The sequence below is a fragment of the Strigops habroptila genome, unplaced genomic scaffold, assembly GCF_004027225.2.
Source record: "Strigops habroptila isolate Jane unplaced genomic scaffold, bStrHab1.2.pri NW_022045640.1_ctg1, whole genome shotgun sequence".
NCBI classification, from domain to species: Eukaryota; Metazoa; Chordata; class Aves; order Psittaciformes; family Psittacidae; genus Strigops; species Strigops habroptila.
In genome coordinates, this window is record NW_022651116.1 from 155,400 (window position 1) to 170,211 (window position 14,812).

At 65.4% G+C, this 14,812-nt stretch overlaps 2 protein-coding genes across 3 annotated transcripts; both read left to right on the plus strand.

The window, feature by feature from the left end:
* The first annotated feature begins 1,053 nt into the window (after nucleotides 1-1,053).
* On the plus strand, nucleotides 1,054-14,812 carry CCDC130 (coiled-coil domain containing 130). Of its 2 annotated transcripts, XM_030475515.1 has the most exons (17): nucleotides 1,058-1,099; nucleotides 2,193-2,236; nucleotides 2,338-2,391; nucleotides 3,647-3,729; nucleotides 3,836-3,891; nucleotides 4,041-4,101; nucleotides 4,968-5,110; nucleotides 7,105-7,277; nucleotides 8,925-9,039; nucleotides 9,140-9,866; nucleotides 9,980-10,292; nucleotides 11,454-11,626; nucleotides 11,728-11,904; nucleotides 12,523-12,749; nucleotides 14,007-14,344; nucleotides 14,435-14,490; nucleotides 14,595-14,812. In XM_030475515.1, exons 2-10 carry the CDS (start codon nucleotides 2,234-2,236, stop codon nucleotides 9,424-9,426), a joined length of 975 nt encoding a protein of 324 aa, XP_030331375.1. In that variant the 5' UTR covers nucleotides 1,058-1,099; nucleotides 2,193-2,233; the 3' UTR covers nucleotides 9,427-9,866; nucleotides 9,980-10,292; nucleotides 11,454-11,626; nucleotides 11,728-11,904; nucleotides 12,523-12,749; nucleotides 14,007-14,344; nucleotides 14,435-14,490; nucleotides 14,595-14,812. The 2 variants fall into 2 exon arrangements, with proteins under 2 accessions (XP_030331376.1, XP_030331375.1); XM_030475516.1 differs by lacking the exons at nucleotides 9,980-10,292; nucleotides 11,454-11,626; nucleotides 11,728-11,904; ... (2 more) ...; nucleotides 14,435-14,490; nucleotides 14,595-14,812 and having other exon boundaries at nucleotides 1,054-1,099; nucleotides 2,178-2,236; nucleotides 9,140-9,784.
* MRI1 (methylthioribose-1-phosphate isomerase 1) lies at nucleotides 10,069-14,146 on the plus strand. The gene is made up of 5 exons (XM_030475479.1): nucleotides 10,069-10,292; nucleotides 11,454-11,626; nucleotides 11,728-11,921; nucleotides 12,523-12,754; nucleotides 14,007-14,146. Exons 1-5 carry the CDS (start codon nucleotides 10,069-10,071, stop codon nucleotides 14,144-14,146), a joined length of 963 nt encoding a protein of 320 aa, XP_030331339.1.

The window sequence follows — 14,812 nt, forward strand, 5'->3', positions numbered from 1 at the left end:
CGGGGACACGTTGGTGCTTCGCTGGGCTGAAGCAGCTCGGTGGCACCACGGCAAGGCCACAGCGGGACGGTGACACCCACCGTGTCCCTCCAGGGACCCAAATCGGGGTGCTCAAAGGGCCACGGGCAGTTTGGGGGGGTCCCTTTGTGCCGTGTCCCCAGTGTAAGGCCATGTGGAGCGGCGGTGTCACCGTGCCGCGGTGTCACCGTGTTGTGGCATCACCATGCCATGGTGTCACGGTGTTGTGGTGTCACTGTGCCGTGGTGTCACCGTGCTGTGGCGTCACCGTGTCGTGGTGTCACCGTGCCGCAGTGTCACCGTGCTGTGGCGTCACCGTGTCATGGTGTCACCGTGCTGTGGTGTCACCATGTTGTGGCGTCACCGTGCCGCGGTGTCACCGTGCTGTGGCGTCACCGTGTCATGGTGTCACCGTGCTGTGGTGTCACCATGTTGTGGCGTCACCGTGCCGTGGTGTCACCGTGTTGTGGTGTCACCGTGTCGTGGTGCCACCGTGCAGTGGCGTCACCGTGTTGTGGCGTCACCGTGCCACGGTGTCACCGTGTTGTGGCATCACCGTGCCATGGTGTCACCATGCTGCGGTGTCACCGTACTGGGTCACCCTGTTCTGCCCATCCCCAAGGAAGGGGTGTGTGTGTTGGGGGGGGGGATAATCCCGGTGACCCCGTTATTGCAGCTGCACAGCGTGGCGGTGCACACGTGTGTGCACGTGCGGTGCACATGGACGCACACGTTCGCACACGCGTGTGCACGGCTCTGCCCTCGCCTGCGGGGTCACCTGAGGACAGCAGCGGCGGGAGGGGGGTGCCAAGGGGTAGAACAGCCACGAGGACCCCCGGGGGGGGGAGTGGTGGTGCTGGGGGCCTGGTTACCATGGGCCTGGTTGCCATGGGCCCGGTTGCCATAGCAACCCGTCGCTGGGGCAGGAGGGGCCCCGTTGCCATGGGCGGCCGCAGGTCACCGCGCTGCGGCGCGAGCCGGGCATGCGCGCGGCGGCGGGAGGGGAGAGGCACGCCCCCTTTTACGGCTGCGGAGTGACGTAAACGGAAGGGGCGGGGCGGCAGGAGGCGAGGCGGAAGAGGTTAGTGGGGAGCGGCGGGAGCGGGGGTGCCGCGGCCGGGTCCCCATAGCCCAGAACGGGGTGTCCATAGCCCGTAACGGGGTGTCCATAGCCCGTAATGGGGTGTCCGTAGCCCGTAATGGGGTGTCCATAGCCCTTAACGGGGTCCCCATAGCCCTTAACGGGGTCCCCATAGACCGTAATGGGGTATCCATGGCCTTTAACGGGGTCCCCATAGCCCGTAATGGGGTGTCCATAGCCTAGAACGGGGTGTCCATGGCCCGTTATGGGGTGTCTATGCGCCAGAACGTGGTGTCTATAGCCCGTAATGGGGTCCCCATGGCCCGTAACGGGGTGTCCATAGCCCGTAACGGGGTCTCCAGGGCCTGTAATGGGGTGTCCATAGTCCGTAACAGGGTGTCCATGGCCCGTAATGGGGGTGTCCATAGCCCATAACGGGGTGTCCATAGCCCATAACGGGGTGTCCATGGCCCGTAACGGGGTGTCCATAGCCCGTAATGGGGTGTCCATGGCCCAGAACGGGGTCCCCATAGCCCATAACGGGGTGTCCATAGCCCGTAACGGGGTGTCCATAGCCCGTAACGGCGTGTCCATGGCCCGTAATGGGGTGTCCATAGCCCTTAACGGGGTCCCCATAGACCGTAATGGGGTATCCATGGCCTTTAACGGGGTCCCCATAGCCCGTAATGGGGTGTCCATAGCCTAGAACGGAGTGTCCATGCGCCAGAACGTGGTGTCTATAGCCTGTAATGGTGTGTCCATTGCCCGTAACGGAGTGTCCATGGCCCCTAACGGGGTGTCCATGGCCCCTAATGGGGTGTCCATGGCCCGTAACGGGGTGTCCGTGGCCTGTAACGTGGTGTCCATGGCCCGTAACGGGGTGTCCATGGCCCAGAACGGGGTGTCCATGGCCCGTAACGGGGTGTCCATGGCCTGTAACGGGGTCCCCATGGCCCATAACGGGGTGTCCCCACCCCATAGCCCGCACTGGGGGTTCCCTGTCCCCATCGCCCATCCTGGGGGGTGTCCGTGTCCCGGTTCAGGCTGGGAGCCCCCCATTTCCCCCCTGTTACCGCAGCTCCTTGTCCCCCAGCTCCGTGTGTCCCGCTCCAGTGGCACCAGAGACCCTCCGCCATGGTGAGTGTGGCCACCAGGAGCCCCCCATGGCCACCGGGGGGGTCCCCAGGGGGGTCCCCAGGGTGTCCCTAGGGGGGTCTGATCCCTGTGTCCCCCCTCAGGGTGAGCGCAAGGGCACCAACAAGTACTATCCCCCCGACTTCGACCCGGCCAAGGTGCGGCTCAGGGGGGGTTTTGGGGGGGGGGGGGTGGTGTTGTGAGGTGTTTGGGGGGGTTCAGGGATGCTTTGAGGTGTTTTGGGGGGGGGTTGGGGCATGTTTTGGGGTGTTAGGGGAGTTTGGGGGGCGTTTGGGGGTGTTTTTGGGGGGTTTGGGGGTGTGTTGGGGGGGCTTGGGGGGTGTTGGGGCATGTTTTGGGGGGGTTTGGGGGTTGTTGGGGTTGTTTGGGGGGTGTTTGGGGTTGTTGGGGGAAGTGTTGGGGGTGTTTGAGGGGTGTTGGGGTGTTTGGGGGTGTTTTGGGGGGTGTTTGGGGAGGGGTTGGGGCATGTTTTGGGGTGTTAGGGGAGCTTGGGGGGGCTTGGGGGTGCTTTTGGGGGGTTTGGGGGTGTGTTGGGGGCGCTTGGGGGGTGTTGGGGCATGTTTTGGGGAGGTTTGGGGGGTGTTGGTGGTGTTTGGGGGTGTTGGGGCGTGTGTTGGGGATGCTTTGAGGTGTTTTGGGGGGTGTTGGGGGTGTTTGGGGGGTGCTTGGAGGTGTTTGAGGGGTGTTGGGGCATGTGTTGGGGGTGTTTGGGGGTGTTGGGGGTGTTTGGGGGGAGTTTGGGTGTGTTTTGGGGTGGTTGGGGTGTTTTGGGGGTGGTGGGGCATGTTTTGGGGGTGTTTGGGGGGTGTTGGGGGTGCTTGGGGTTGTTTGGGGGGTGTTTGGGGGGTTCGGGGGGTGTTTTGGGGGTGTTGGGGCATGTTTTGGGGGTGTTTGGGGGGTGTTTGGGGGTGCTTGGGGGTGTTTGGGGGGTTCGGGGGGTGTTTGGGGGTGTTGGGGCATGTGTTGGGGTTGTTTGGGGGGTGCTTGGGGGGCTCAGGGGGTGTTTGGGGGTGTTGGGGCATGTTTTGGGGGTGTTTGGGGGCCTTGGGGGGTGTTGGGGCATGTTTTGGGGGTGTTTGGGGGGTGTTGGGGGTGCTTGGGGTTGTTTGGGGGGTGTTTGGGGTGTTTGGGGGGTGTTTGGGGGTGTTTGGGGGGTGCTTGGGGGGCTCAGGGGGTGTTTGGGGGTGGTGGGGCATGTTTTGGGGGTGTTTGGGGGGTGTTGGGGGTGTTTGGGGGGTGCTTGGGGTGTTTGGGAGGTGTTTAGGGGGGGTTTGGGTGTGTTTTGGGGTGGTTGGGCTGTTTTGGGGGTGGTGGGGCATGTGTTGGGGGGTGTTGGGGGGGGTTCCCCAGCTCCCGCTGACCCCCCCCCCCCATGCTGCCCCCCCCCCCCAGCACGGGTCCCTCAACAAGTACCATGGGAGCCACCCGCTGCGGGAGCGCGCCCGGAAGCTGGCGCAGGGCATCCTCATCATCAGGTGGGGGCACGGGGGGGGCACCGGGGGGGGGTGGTGGGGACATGGTGGGGGGGGGGTTGGGGACATCCCCCCACCCCTGTGTGTGTGTGTCCGTCCCCCCCCCAAGGTTCGAGATGCCCTTTAACATCTGGTGCGATGGCTGCAAGAACCACATCGGGATGGGTGAGTCTGAGCCCGGCATTCCCAGCCCCGGCATTCCCGGCTCTGGCATTCCCGGCCCCGGCATTCCCAGCCCCGGCATTCCCAGCCCCGGCATTCCCGGCTCCGGCATTCCTGGGATGGGGCCGGGTCTGATCCTGCTCCTGCTCCAGGTGTCCGCTACAACGCAGAGAAGAAGAAGGTTGGAACCTACTACACGACGCCCATCTACAGGTGGGACCTGTCCCCATCCCTGTCCCCATCCCTGTCCCCAACCCTGATCCCATCCCTGTCCCCTCCCTGTCCCCCTCCCTGTCCCCTCCCTGTCCCCTCCCTGTCCCCCTCCCTGTCCCCTCCCTGTCCCCTCCCTGTCCCCATCCCTGTCCCCTCCCTGTCCCCTTCCCTGTCCCCTCCCTGTCCCCCTCCCTGTCCCCCTCCCTGTCCCCCTCCCTGTCCCCTCCCTGTCCCCATCCCTGTCCCCTCCCTGTCCCCTCCCTGTCCCTCTCCCTGTCCCCCTCCCTGTCCCCATCCCCGTCCCCCTCCCTGTCCCCTCCCTGTCCCCATCCCTGTCCCCTCCCTGTCCCCCTCCCTGTCCCCCTCCCTGTCCCCTCCCTGTCCCCTCCCCGTCCCCCTCCCTGTCCCCTCCCTGTCCGCATCCCTGTCCCTGTCCCTGTCCCCATCCCTGTCCCCATCCCTGTCCCCATCCCCGTCCCCCTCCCTGTCCCCTCCCTGTCCCCTCCCTGTCCCCTCCCTGTCCCCCTCCCTGTCCCCTCCCTGTCCCCCTCCCTGTCCCCATCCCCGTCCCCCTCCCTGTCCCCTCCCTGTCCCCATCCCCGTCCCCCTCCCTGTCCCCCTCCCTGTCCCCCTCCCTGTCCCCCTCCCTGTCCCCATCCCTGTCCCCATCCCCGTCCCCCTCCCTGTCCCCCTCCCTGTCCCCCTCCCTGTCCCTCTCCCTGTCCCCCTCCCTGTCCCCTCCCTGTCCCCTCCCTGTCCCCATCCCTGTCCCCATCCCTGTCCCCATCCCTGTCCCCCTCCCCGTCCCCCTCCCCGTCCCCGTCCCCGGCGCGTCCCCGCCGTGTCCCACCGTGCCCGTGCGGCAGGTTCCGCATGAAGTGCCACCTGTGCGTGAACCACATCGAGCTGCAGACGGACCCCGCGGGATGCGACTACGTCATCGTCAGCGGCGCCCGGCGCAAGGAGGAGCGCTGGGACATGGCCGAGAACCAGCAGGTGCTGCCCACCGGTGAGTCCGGTCACACCGTGGCACCAGTCACACCAGCGACACCAGTCACACAGTGCTCCCAGTGACACCAGTCACACAGTGCCACCGGTGAGTCCAGTCACACCAGTGACACCAGTCACACCAGTGACACAGTGCCACCGGTGAGTGCTGTCACACCAGTGACACCACCAGTCACACCAGTGACACCAGTCACACCAGTCACACAGTGCCACCGGTGAGTGCTGTCACACCAGTGGCACCAGTGACACCAGTCACACCAGTCACACAGTGCCACCGGTGAGTCCATTCACACCAGTGGCACCAGTCACACCAGTGGCACCAGTGACACCAGTCACACCAGTCACACAGTGCCACCGGTGAGTGCAGTCACACCAGTGGCACCAGTCACACAGTGCCACCGGTGAGTCCTGTCACACCACCAGTAACACCAGTGGCACCAGTCACACCAGTAACACCAGTCACACAGTGCCACCGGTGAGTGCTGTCACACCAGTGACACCACCAGTCACACCAGTCACACAGTGCTCCCAGTGACACCAGTCACACCAGTGACACAGTGCCACCGGTGAGTCCTGTCACACCAGTCACACCACCAGTAACACCAGTCACACCAGTCACACAGTGCCACCGGTGAGTCCAGTCACACCAGTAACACCAGTCACACCAGTCACACGGTGCCACCAGTGACACCAGCGACACCAGTGCCACCAGTCACACAGTGCCACCGGTGAGTGCTGTCACACCATTAACACCAGTGACACCAGTCACACAGTGCCACCGGTGAGTGCTGTCACACCAGTAACACCAGTGCCACCAGTCACACAGTGCCACTGGTGAGTGCTGTCACACCATTAACACCAGTGCCACCAGTGACACAGTGCCACCGGTGAGTGCTGTCACACCAGTTACACCAGTGACACCAGTCACACAGTGCCACCAGTGCCACCAGTGCCACCAGTGACACAGTGCCACCGGTGAGTGCTGTCACACCAGTTACACAAGTCACACAGTGCCACTGGTGAGACCAGTTGCACCAGTGCCACCAGTCACACAGTGCCACCGGTGAGTCCAGTCACACCAATAACACCAGTCACACCAGTGAACCAGTCACACCAATAACACCAGTGACACCAGTCACACAGTGCCGCCGGTGATACCAGTGACACCAATGACACCAGTCACACCAGTGGCAACAGTCATACCAGTGACACCAGTCACACAGTGCCACTGGTGAGTCCAGTCACACCAGTAACACCAGTCACACCAGTGGCACCAATCACACGGTGCCACCAGTGATACCAGTAACACCAATAACACCAGTCACACAGTGACACCAGTCACACCAGTAACACCAATAACACCAGTGCCACCAGTCACACAGTGCCACCGGTGAGTCCAGTCACACCAATGGCACCAGTAACACCAATAACACCAGTGCCACCAGTCACACAGTGCCCCCGGTGAGACCAGTAACACCAGTCACACCAATAACACCAGCAACAACAGTCACACAGTGCTGCCGGTGATGCCAGTGACACCAGTGCCACCAGTCACACAGTGCCACCGGTGAGTCCAGTAACACCAATAACACCAGTCACACAGTGACACCAGTCACACCAGTAACACCAATAACACCAGTAACACCAGTCACACAGTGCCACCGGTGAGTCCAGTCACACCAGTGGCACCAGTCACACCAGTGGCACCAGTCACACAGTGCCACCGGTGAGACCAGTCAAACCAATGACACCAGTCACACCAGTCACACCAATGACACCAGTCACACCAGTCGCACCAGTGGCACCAGTCACACCAATAACACCAGTGCCACCAGTCACACAGTGCCACTGGTGAGTCCAGTCACACCAATGACACCAGTAACACCAGTCACACAGTAACACCAGTGCCCCCCAGTGCCCCCCAGTGCCCCCAGTCCCGCAGTCCCCCCAGTGCTCCCAGTGCTCGCAGTGCGGCAGCGGTGCGGGTGTCCGCAGAGCGGGAGGCGCGGGAGCGCCTGGAGTCGGATGCCATGTTCCGGCTGGAGCACGGCGCCGCCGACCGGGAGTGCCGGGAGCGGGCCGCGCCGGGGCTGGCGGCGCTCCAGCACTTCCAGAGCCTCTGGAAGGACGACTTCGGGATCAACTGCCGCCTGCGGAGCCGCTTCCGGGTGAGCGCTCCCGGCGCGCGCCAGCGCGCACCAGTACACACCAGTACACGCCAGTGACCGCATGGGGAGGGATGTCCCTGTCCCTATATCCCGACACTGGGAGGGTCTCCCTATCCCTGTATCTCCATACTGGGAGGGATGTCCCTATCCCCATACCCCGCACTGGGAGGGATGTCCCTATCCCTGTATCCCCATACTGGGAGGGAGGTCCCTGTCCCTATATCCCGACACTGGGAGGGATGTCCCTGTCCCTATATCCCCATACTGGGAGGGATGTCGTTATCCTTATATCCTGACACTGGGAGGGTCTCCCTATCCCTGTATCCCCACACTGGGAGGGTCTCCCTATCCCTATATCTCCATACTGGGAGGGATGTCCCTATCCCCATATCCCCATACTGGGAGGGATGTCCCTGTCCCCGTGTCCCCATACTGGGAGGGATGTCCCTGTCCCCGTGTCCCCATACTGGGAGGGATGTCCCTGTCCCCATATCCCCATACTGGGAGGGATGTCCCTGTCCCCGTGTCCCCATACTGGGAGGGATGTCCCTATCCCCATATCCCCATACTGGGAGGGATGTCCCTGTCCCCGTGTCCCCATACTGGGAGGGATGTCCCTGTCCCCATATCCCCATACTGGGAGGGTCTCCCTGTCCCTATATCCCCATACTGGGAGGGATGTCCCTGTCCCTATATCCTGACACTGGGAGGGTCTCCCTCTCCCTATATCCCCATACTGGGAGGGATGTCCCTGTCCCTATATCCCCATACTGGGAGGGATGTCCCTGTCCCTATATCCCCATACTGGGAGGGATGTCCCTGTCCCTATATCCCCATACTGGAAGGGTCTGCCTGTCCCTATATCCCCATACTGGGAGGGATGTCCCTGTCCCCATATCCCCACACTGGGAGGGATGTCCCTATCCCTATATCCCCACACTGGGAGGGTCTCCCTGTCCCTATATCCTCATACTGGGAGGGATGTCCCTATCCATATATCCCGACACTGGGAGGGATGTCCCTGTCCCCATACCCCACACTGGGAGGGCCTCCCTGTCCCTGTATCCCGACACTGGGAGGGATGTCCCTCTCCCTATATCCCCACACTGGGAGGGATGTCCCTGTCCCTATATCCCCACACTGGGAGGGATGTCGTTATCCTTATATCCTGACACTGGGAGGGTCTCCCTATGCCTGTATCCCCATACTGGGAGGGATGTCCCTATCCCCATATCCCCATACTGGGAGGGATGTCCCTGTCCCCGTGTCCCCATACTGGGAGGGATGTCCCTGTCCCCATATCCGCATACTGGGAGGGTCTCCCTGTCCCTATATCCCCATACTGGGAGGGATGTCCCTGTCCCTATATCCTGACACTGGGAGGGTCTCCCTGTCCCTATATCCCCACACTGGGAGGGATGTCCCTGTCCCTATATCCCCACACTGGGAGGGATGTCCCTGTCCCTATATCCTGACACTGGGAGGGCCTCCCTGTCCCTGTATCCCCACACTGGGAGGGATGTCCCTGTCCCTATATCCCCACACTGGGAGGGACGTCCTTATCCTTATATCCCAATACTGGGAGGGTCTCCCTATCCCCATACTGGGAGGGATGTCCCTATCCCCATATCCCCCCCCCCCCCGCAGGAGCAGAAGCCGCCGCCGCGGGAGGAGCCTCGGCCGGGGCTCGGCATCGCGCTGCTGCCGGAGGAGCCGCAGGACCGGCGGGTGGCGGCGCTGCTGGCGCTGCAGAGCCCGCACTGTGCGTACGGGACCCCGGGGGGGGGGACACCCTGTCCCTGTGTGACAGTCACCCCCCCCTTGTGTGTGACACCCCCTTTGTGTGTGTGTCCCCCCCCCAGCCTACGAGGACAAGCAGAGGCTGAAGCGAACGGAGATCTCATCCCGGCCCTGGTTCCCCCCGGCCACCGGAGACCCACCGCGGAAACCGGCCCCGGTGGGGGGGGCGCGGACCCCCCCCCCTACCCGCAGCACTCTCGGCATCGTCCGCAAGGGTGACCCCCCCTCCTGCAGCCCCCCAAAGCACAGCGCTGAGCCCCGGGGTGGGGGGGCTGAGCCCGGGGGGGCCCCCCAGAGCATCCCCACAACGTCCCTTGTCGCCGACTATTCCGACTCCGACAGCTCCTGAGGGGGGCCGGGACCCCCCCCGGCTGCTCCAAACACCCCCCCCTTTGGAATTACCCCCTCTTTGGAATTACCCCCTCTTTGGAATTACCCCCCCTTTGGAATTACCCCCCCCTTCCATTCGTGTGTGTGTGTCCCCCATTAAAAGCTATTGGCAGCATCTCCCCCTGTCACTGCGTGGTGGCATATGGGGGGGTCACACACGGGGATCCCCCCCCCTCGCCCCGTTTCGGTTCCTTCCGGCCATGCCGGCGGCTCGGGGCGGGGCGGGGGGGGGGGGCAGGAAGCCCGATCTCCGCTTCCGTCCCCGCTATGGCGCTGGAGTCCATCCGGTACCGGCGCGGTTCCCTCTCGATCCTCAACCAGCTCCTGCTACCGGAGCAGCTCCGCTATGAGCGGGTGGACGGAGCGGAGCGCGCCTGGGAGGCCATCCACAGCATGGAGGTGACTTGTGGGGCAGAGGGGGGGGGACACACACACACGGGGACACCGGGGACCCCCCCCCTCCCCGGACCCGGTTCCCCGAGCGCACCGCGCTGACACCGGCGGCGCCGCAGGTCCGGGGGAGCGCCGGCGATCGCCTTGGTCGGATGCTTGAGCCTGGCGCTGGAGCTGGCGGGCCGGTGCCGGGGCTGCCGGTGCCGGGATGCCGGTGCCGGGGCTGCCGGTTGCCGGGGCTGCCGGTGCCGGGGATGCCGGTGCCGGGGATGGGGTCGCGGCGTTGGAAGCCTTCGTGGAGCAGCGCCTTCGGTTCCTGCTCACGGCGCGACCCACCGCGGTCAACCTGCACCGTGAGGCCGAGCGGCTCCGGGAGCGCCTGCGGGAATGGAGCCGGAGCCCCGGGATCACCGCCGGCGGGCTGCGAGAGCGGTACGGGCGCGGCGGGGGGTGGCGGGGGTGCCCCGTGGGGTGTTGGGGTGCTGGGGGGGTGTATTGGGGTGCTGAGGGGGGTATTGAGGTGTTGGGGGGTGTTGGGGTGTGAGGGGGATACTGGGGTGCTGAGGGGGATAGTGGGGTGCTGAGGGGGGTAGTGGGGTGCTAGGGGTCCTGGATGTGGTATTGGGGTGCTGGGGGGGGTAGTGGGGTGCTGGGGAGGTGTTTAGGGTGCCGGGGGGGGCAGTGGGGTGCGGGGGGGTGTTGGGTGCTGGGGGGTGCTGGGGTGCCGAGGGGGTATTGGGGTGCTGGGGGGTATTTGGGGTGCTGGGGGTGGGATTTTGGGGTGCTGGGGGGGTATTTGGGTGCTGGGGGGTATTTGGGTGCTGGGGGGGTAGTAGGGTCCGAGCGGGTATTGGGGTGCTATGGGGGGTGTTGGGGTGCTGGGGGGGGTAGTGGGGTGCTGAGGGTGTATTGGGGTGCCGGGGGGTGTACTGGGGTGCTGGGGGGTATTGGGGTGCTGAGGGGGGTATTGGGGTGCTGGAGGGGGTAGTGGGGTGCCAGGGGGATAGTGGGGTGCTGAGGGTGTATTGGGGGTGCTGGGGGTGTACTGGGGTGCTGGGGGGTATTGGGTGCTGAGGGGGGTATTGGGGTGCTGGAGGGGTAGTGGGGTGCCAGGGGATAGTGGGGTGCTGAGGGTGTATTGGGGTGCTGGGGGGGTATTGGGATGCCGAGGGGGGTATTGGGTGCTGGGGGGGTAGGGGGGTGCCAGGGGGATAGTGGGGTGCTGGGGGTCCTGGGGGTGGTATTGGGGTGCTGGGGGGGTAGTGGGGTGCTGGGGGGCGTTGGGGTGCTGGGGGGTATTGGGGTGCTGAGGGGTAGTAGGGTGCCGAGGGGTGTTGGGGTGCTGGGGGTGCTGGGGTGCCAAGGGGGTATTGGGGTGCTGGGGAGGGTATTTGGGTGCTGGGGGGGGTAGTGGGGTGCTGGGGGGTGTTGGCGTGCTGGGGGTAGTGTTGGGGTGCTGGGGGTGATAGTGGGGTGCTGGGGGGTGGTGGGGTGCTGGTGGGGTATTGGGGTGCTGAGGGAGGTAGTGGGGTGCTGGGGGGGGTATTGGGGTGCTGGGGGGGGTGTTTGCTACCCAGGTTCATCCCCCCCCAGCATCATCGAGCACATCGAGGGGCTCTTGGCCAAGGACCGGGCGGACAACGAGAGCATCGGGGCTCACGGAGCCCAGGACATCCTGCGCCGCGTCCCCGCCGGCGTCCCCGTCACCATCCTCACCCACTGCAACACCGGCAGCCTGGCCACGGCCGGCTACGGCACCGCGCTCGGTGGGACCCCGACCCCCCCGAGCCCCCCCCAGCACCCCAAATCCCACCCACCACCCCCCCCCCCCCCCCCGCTGACCGCAGCACCCCGTTGCCTGCCGCAGGCATCGTGCGGGCGCTGCACGGGCAGGGCCGGCTGCGGCGGGTGCTGTGCACCGAGACCCGGCCCTACAACCAGGGCAGCCGCCTCACGGCCTTCGAGCTGCTCCACGACAACATCCCCGCCACCCTCATCGCCGACAGCGCCGCCGCCGCCGCCATGAGGGACTGCGGCGTCGATGGTGAGAGCCGGGAGGGAGCGCGGTGGGGATGGGATGGGGATGGCAGCGGGAGGGGATGGGGATGGGGCTGGCAACGGGATGGGGATGGCAACGGGGTGCGGATGGAGTTGGGATGGGGATGGAGCTGGGATGGGGATGGGCATGGAGCTGGGATGGGGATGGCAGCGGGATGGGGATGGCAATGGGGTGGGGATGGAGCTGGGATGGGGATGGCAGCGGGATGGGGATGGCAATGAGGTGGGGATGGAGCTGGGATGGGGATGGCAATGGGAAGGGGATGGCACCAGGATGGGGATGGCAGCGGGATGGGGATGGAGTTGGGATGGGGATGGGGCTGTCAGCGGGATGGGGATGGGAGCTGGGATAGGGATGGGATGGGGATGGCAGTGGGATTGGGGATGGAGTGGGGATGGGGATGGAGTGGGGATGGGGATGGAGCTGGAATGGGGATTGGGATGGAGCTGGGATGGGGGATGGGGATGGCAACGGGATGGGGGTGGAGCCGGGATGGGAATGGCACCGGGATAGGGATGGAGCTGGGATAGGGATGGAGCCGAGCCGGGGCTGGTGCCGGGCCGGGCACACACACACTGACCGTCCCCTGGCCCCCCCCCGCAGCCGTGGTGGTGGGAGCCGACCGCCGTGGCGCCCAACGGGGACACGGCCAACAAGATCGGGACGTACCAGCTGGCGGTGGCCGCGCGGCACCACCGCGTCCCCTTCTACGTGGCGGCGCCGAGCTCGTCCTGCGACCCCGCGGTGCCGAGCGGGACCCACATCCCCATCGAGGAGCGGCCGGGCCGGGAGCTCACCCACCTGCAGGGGGCTCTGCCTGGCCCCCCCCGGTGCGGTGCCCCACAGGCTGCTCATGGGCCCGGGGGGCCGTATGGGGCAGGGGGTTCCCATATAGGGCAGGGGGTCCCATATAGAGCAGGAGATCCCATATAGGGCAGGGTCCCATATAGGGCAGGGGGTCCCGTATAGGGCAGGGGGTCCCGTATAGGGAGAAGGGTCTTCTATAGGGCAGGGGTCCCGTATAGGGCAGGGGATCTTTTATAGGGCAGGGTGTCCTGTATAGGGCAGGAGGTCCCGTATAGCACAGGAGATCCCATATAGGGCGGGGGGTCCCATATAGAGCAGGAGATCCCATATAGGGCAGAGGGTCTTGTATAGGGCAGGGGCTCCCGTATAGGGCAGGAGGTCCCGTATAGGGCAGGGGATCCCATATAGGGCAGGAGATCCCATATAGGGCACGGGGCCCCATATAGGGCAGGGGGTCCCGTATAGGGCAGGGGGTCCCGTATAGGGCAGGAGGTCCCGTATAGGGGAGGGGGTCCCATGTGTGGCTGGAGGGAGTCCTATATGGAATGGAGAGGTCCCGTATGGAGCAGAGGGTCCCATATAGGGCAGGGGGCTCCCCTATGGGTTTGGAGGGGTCCCACATGGAGTGAGGATCCCATAGGGGTTAGGGTCCTATATGAGACACGGGTGTTCCACGTGGCTTGGGGGTGTCCCCATTGCCCCCTGGGGGGTCTTATATGGGTTCCTATATAGGGTAGAGAGTCCCATGTGGGGCAGAGGGTCCCATATGAGGTGGGTAGGTCCTATATGGGGTATGGGGGGTCCTATATAGGGCAGGAGGGGTCCCATATAGGGCATGGGGGGTCCCATATAGGGCACGGGGGGGTCCCATATAGGGCGGGGGGTTCCATATATGGCACAGAGGGTCCCATATAGGGCACGGGGGGTCCCATATGCGGCACAGAGGGTCCCATATAGGGCACAGAGGGTCCCATATAGGGCACGGGGAGTCCTATATAGGGCACCGGGGGTTCCATGTAGGGCACGGGGGGTCCCATATAGGGCATAGGGGGTCCCATATAGGGCATGGTGGGTCCCATATAGGGCACGGGGGTCCCATATAGGGCAGGAGGGTGCCCATATAGGGCACGGGGGGGGTCCATATAGGGCAGGAGGGTGCCCATATAGGGCACGGGGGGGGTCCATATAGGGCAGGGGAGTCCCATATAGGGCACCGGGGGGCGGGGGGTCCCACCTCCCCTCCCCCCCTCCCCCGTGACGCCGTTTCCCGCCATCTCCAGGTATCGACGTGTGGAACCCGGCGTTTGACGTCACGCCGCATGACCTCATCACGGGCGGCGTCGTCACCGAGTGGGGGGTGGTGCCCGCGAGCGACGTGCGCCGGGCGCTGGCGGAGCGCGCGGCCGCCGGGGGGCAGTAAAGCGCCTCCGCGTCCCGCCTCTATCCCATCGTGCCTTGCGCCGCCGCCGCCGCGCCTCTCTAGGCCCCGCCGTGCCGGAACCCGGAAGCGGCGGCGGCAGCATGGCGCAGGGCAGGCCCAAGTCGGCGCCAAAGCGGCCCCGGAAGGCGGCGGCGGCGGCGGCGGCGGGAACCGGGGCGCGGGGGCTGCGGAAGGGAGGTGAGACCGGGGGGGGGGGGAGTTGGGTTGGGTCTTATTGGGGTGTGGGGGGGGGATGGTCCCACCGACCCTTTACCCCCCCCCCCCCAGGCCGCGCCATCGCGCCCAAGAAGCTCCACGTGATCCGGCAGCAGAAGCTGAAGAAGGTGAAGGGGGGGACAGGATATGGGGGGGCGGGGGAGGGGATGGGGCCAATGTGCCCCCCCCCCACCCCCCCAAATCTGACCCTTCCCTCCCCCCCCCCCCGCAGCGGCTCGAGGTCGGGATCCGCGCGCGGATCGAGCGGGACGCGCTGCAGCGCGCGAGCGCCGGCCCCCCCCCGCGGCTCGCGCTCCTCACCCCGCCCCCCGCCGCCTCTCAGCGCCCCGCCCCCCCCAAGGGCAAGGCCAAGAAGAGGCGGGGCTAAACCCCAACTCCCCCCCCCCTCCCCCGCGGTTAATTGTCTTAATAAAGGCATTTTGGGGGGGA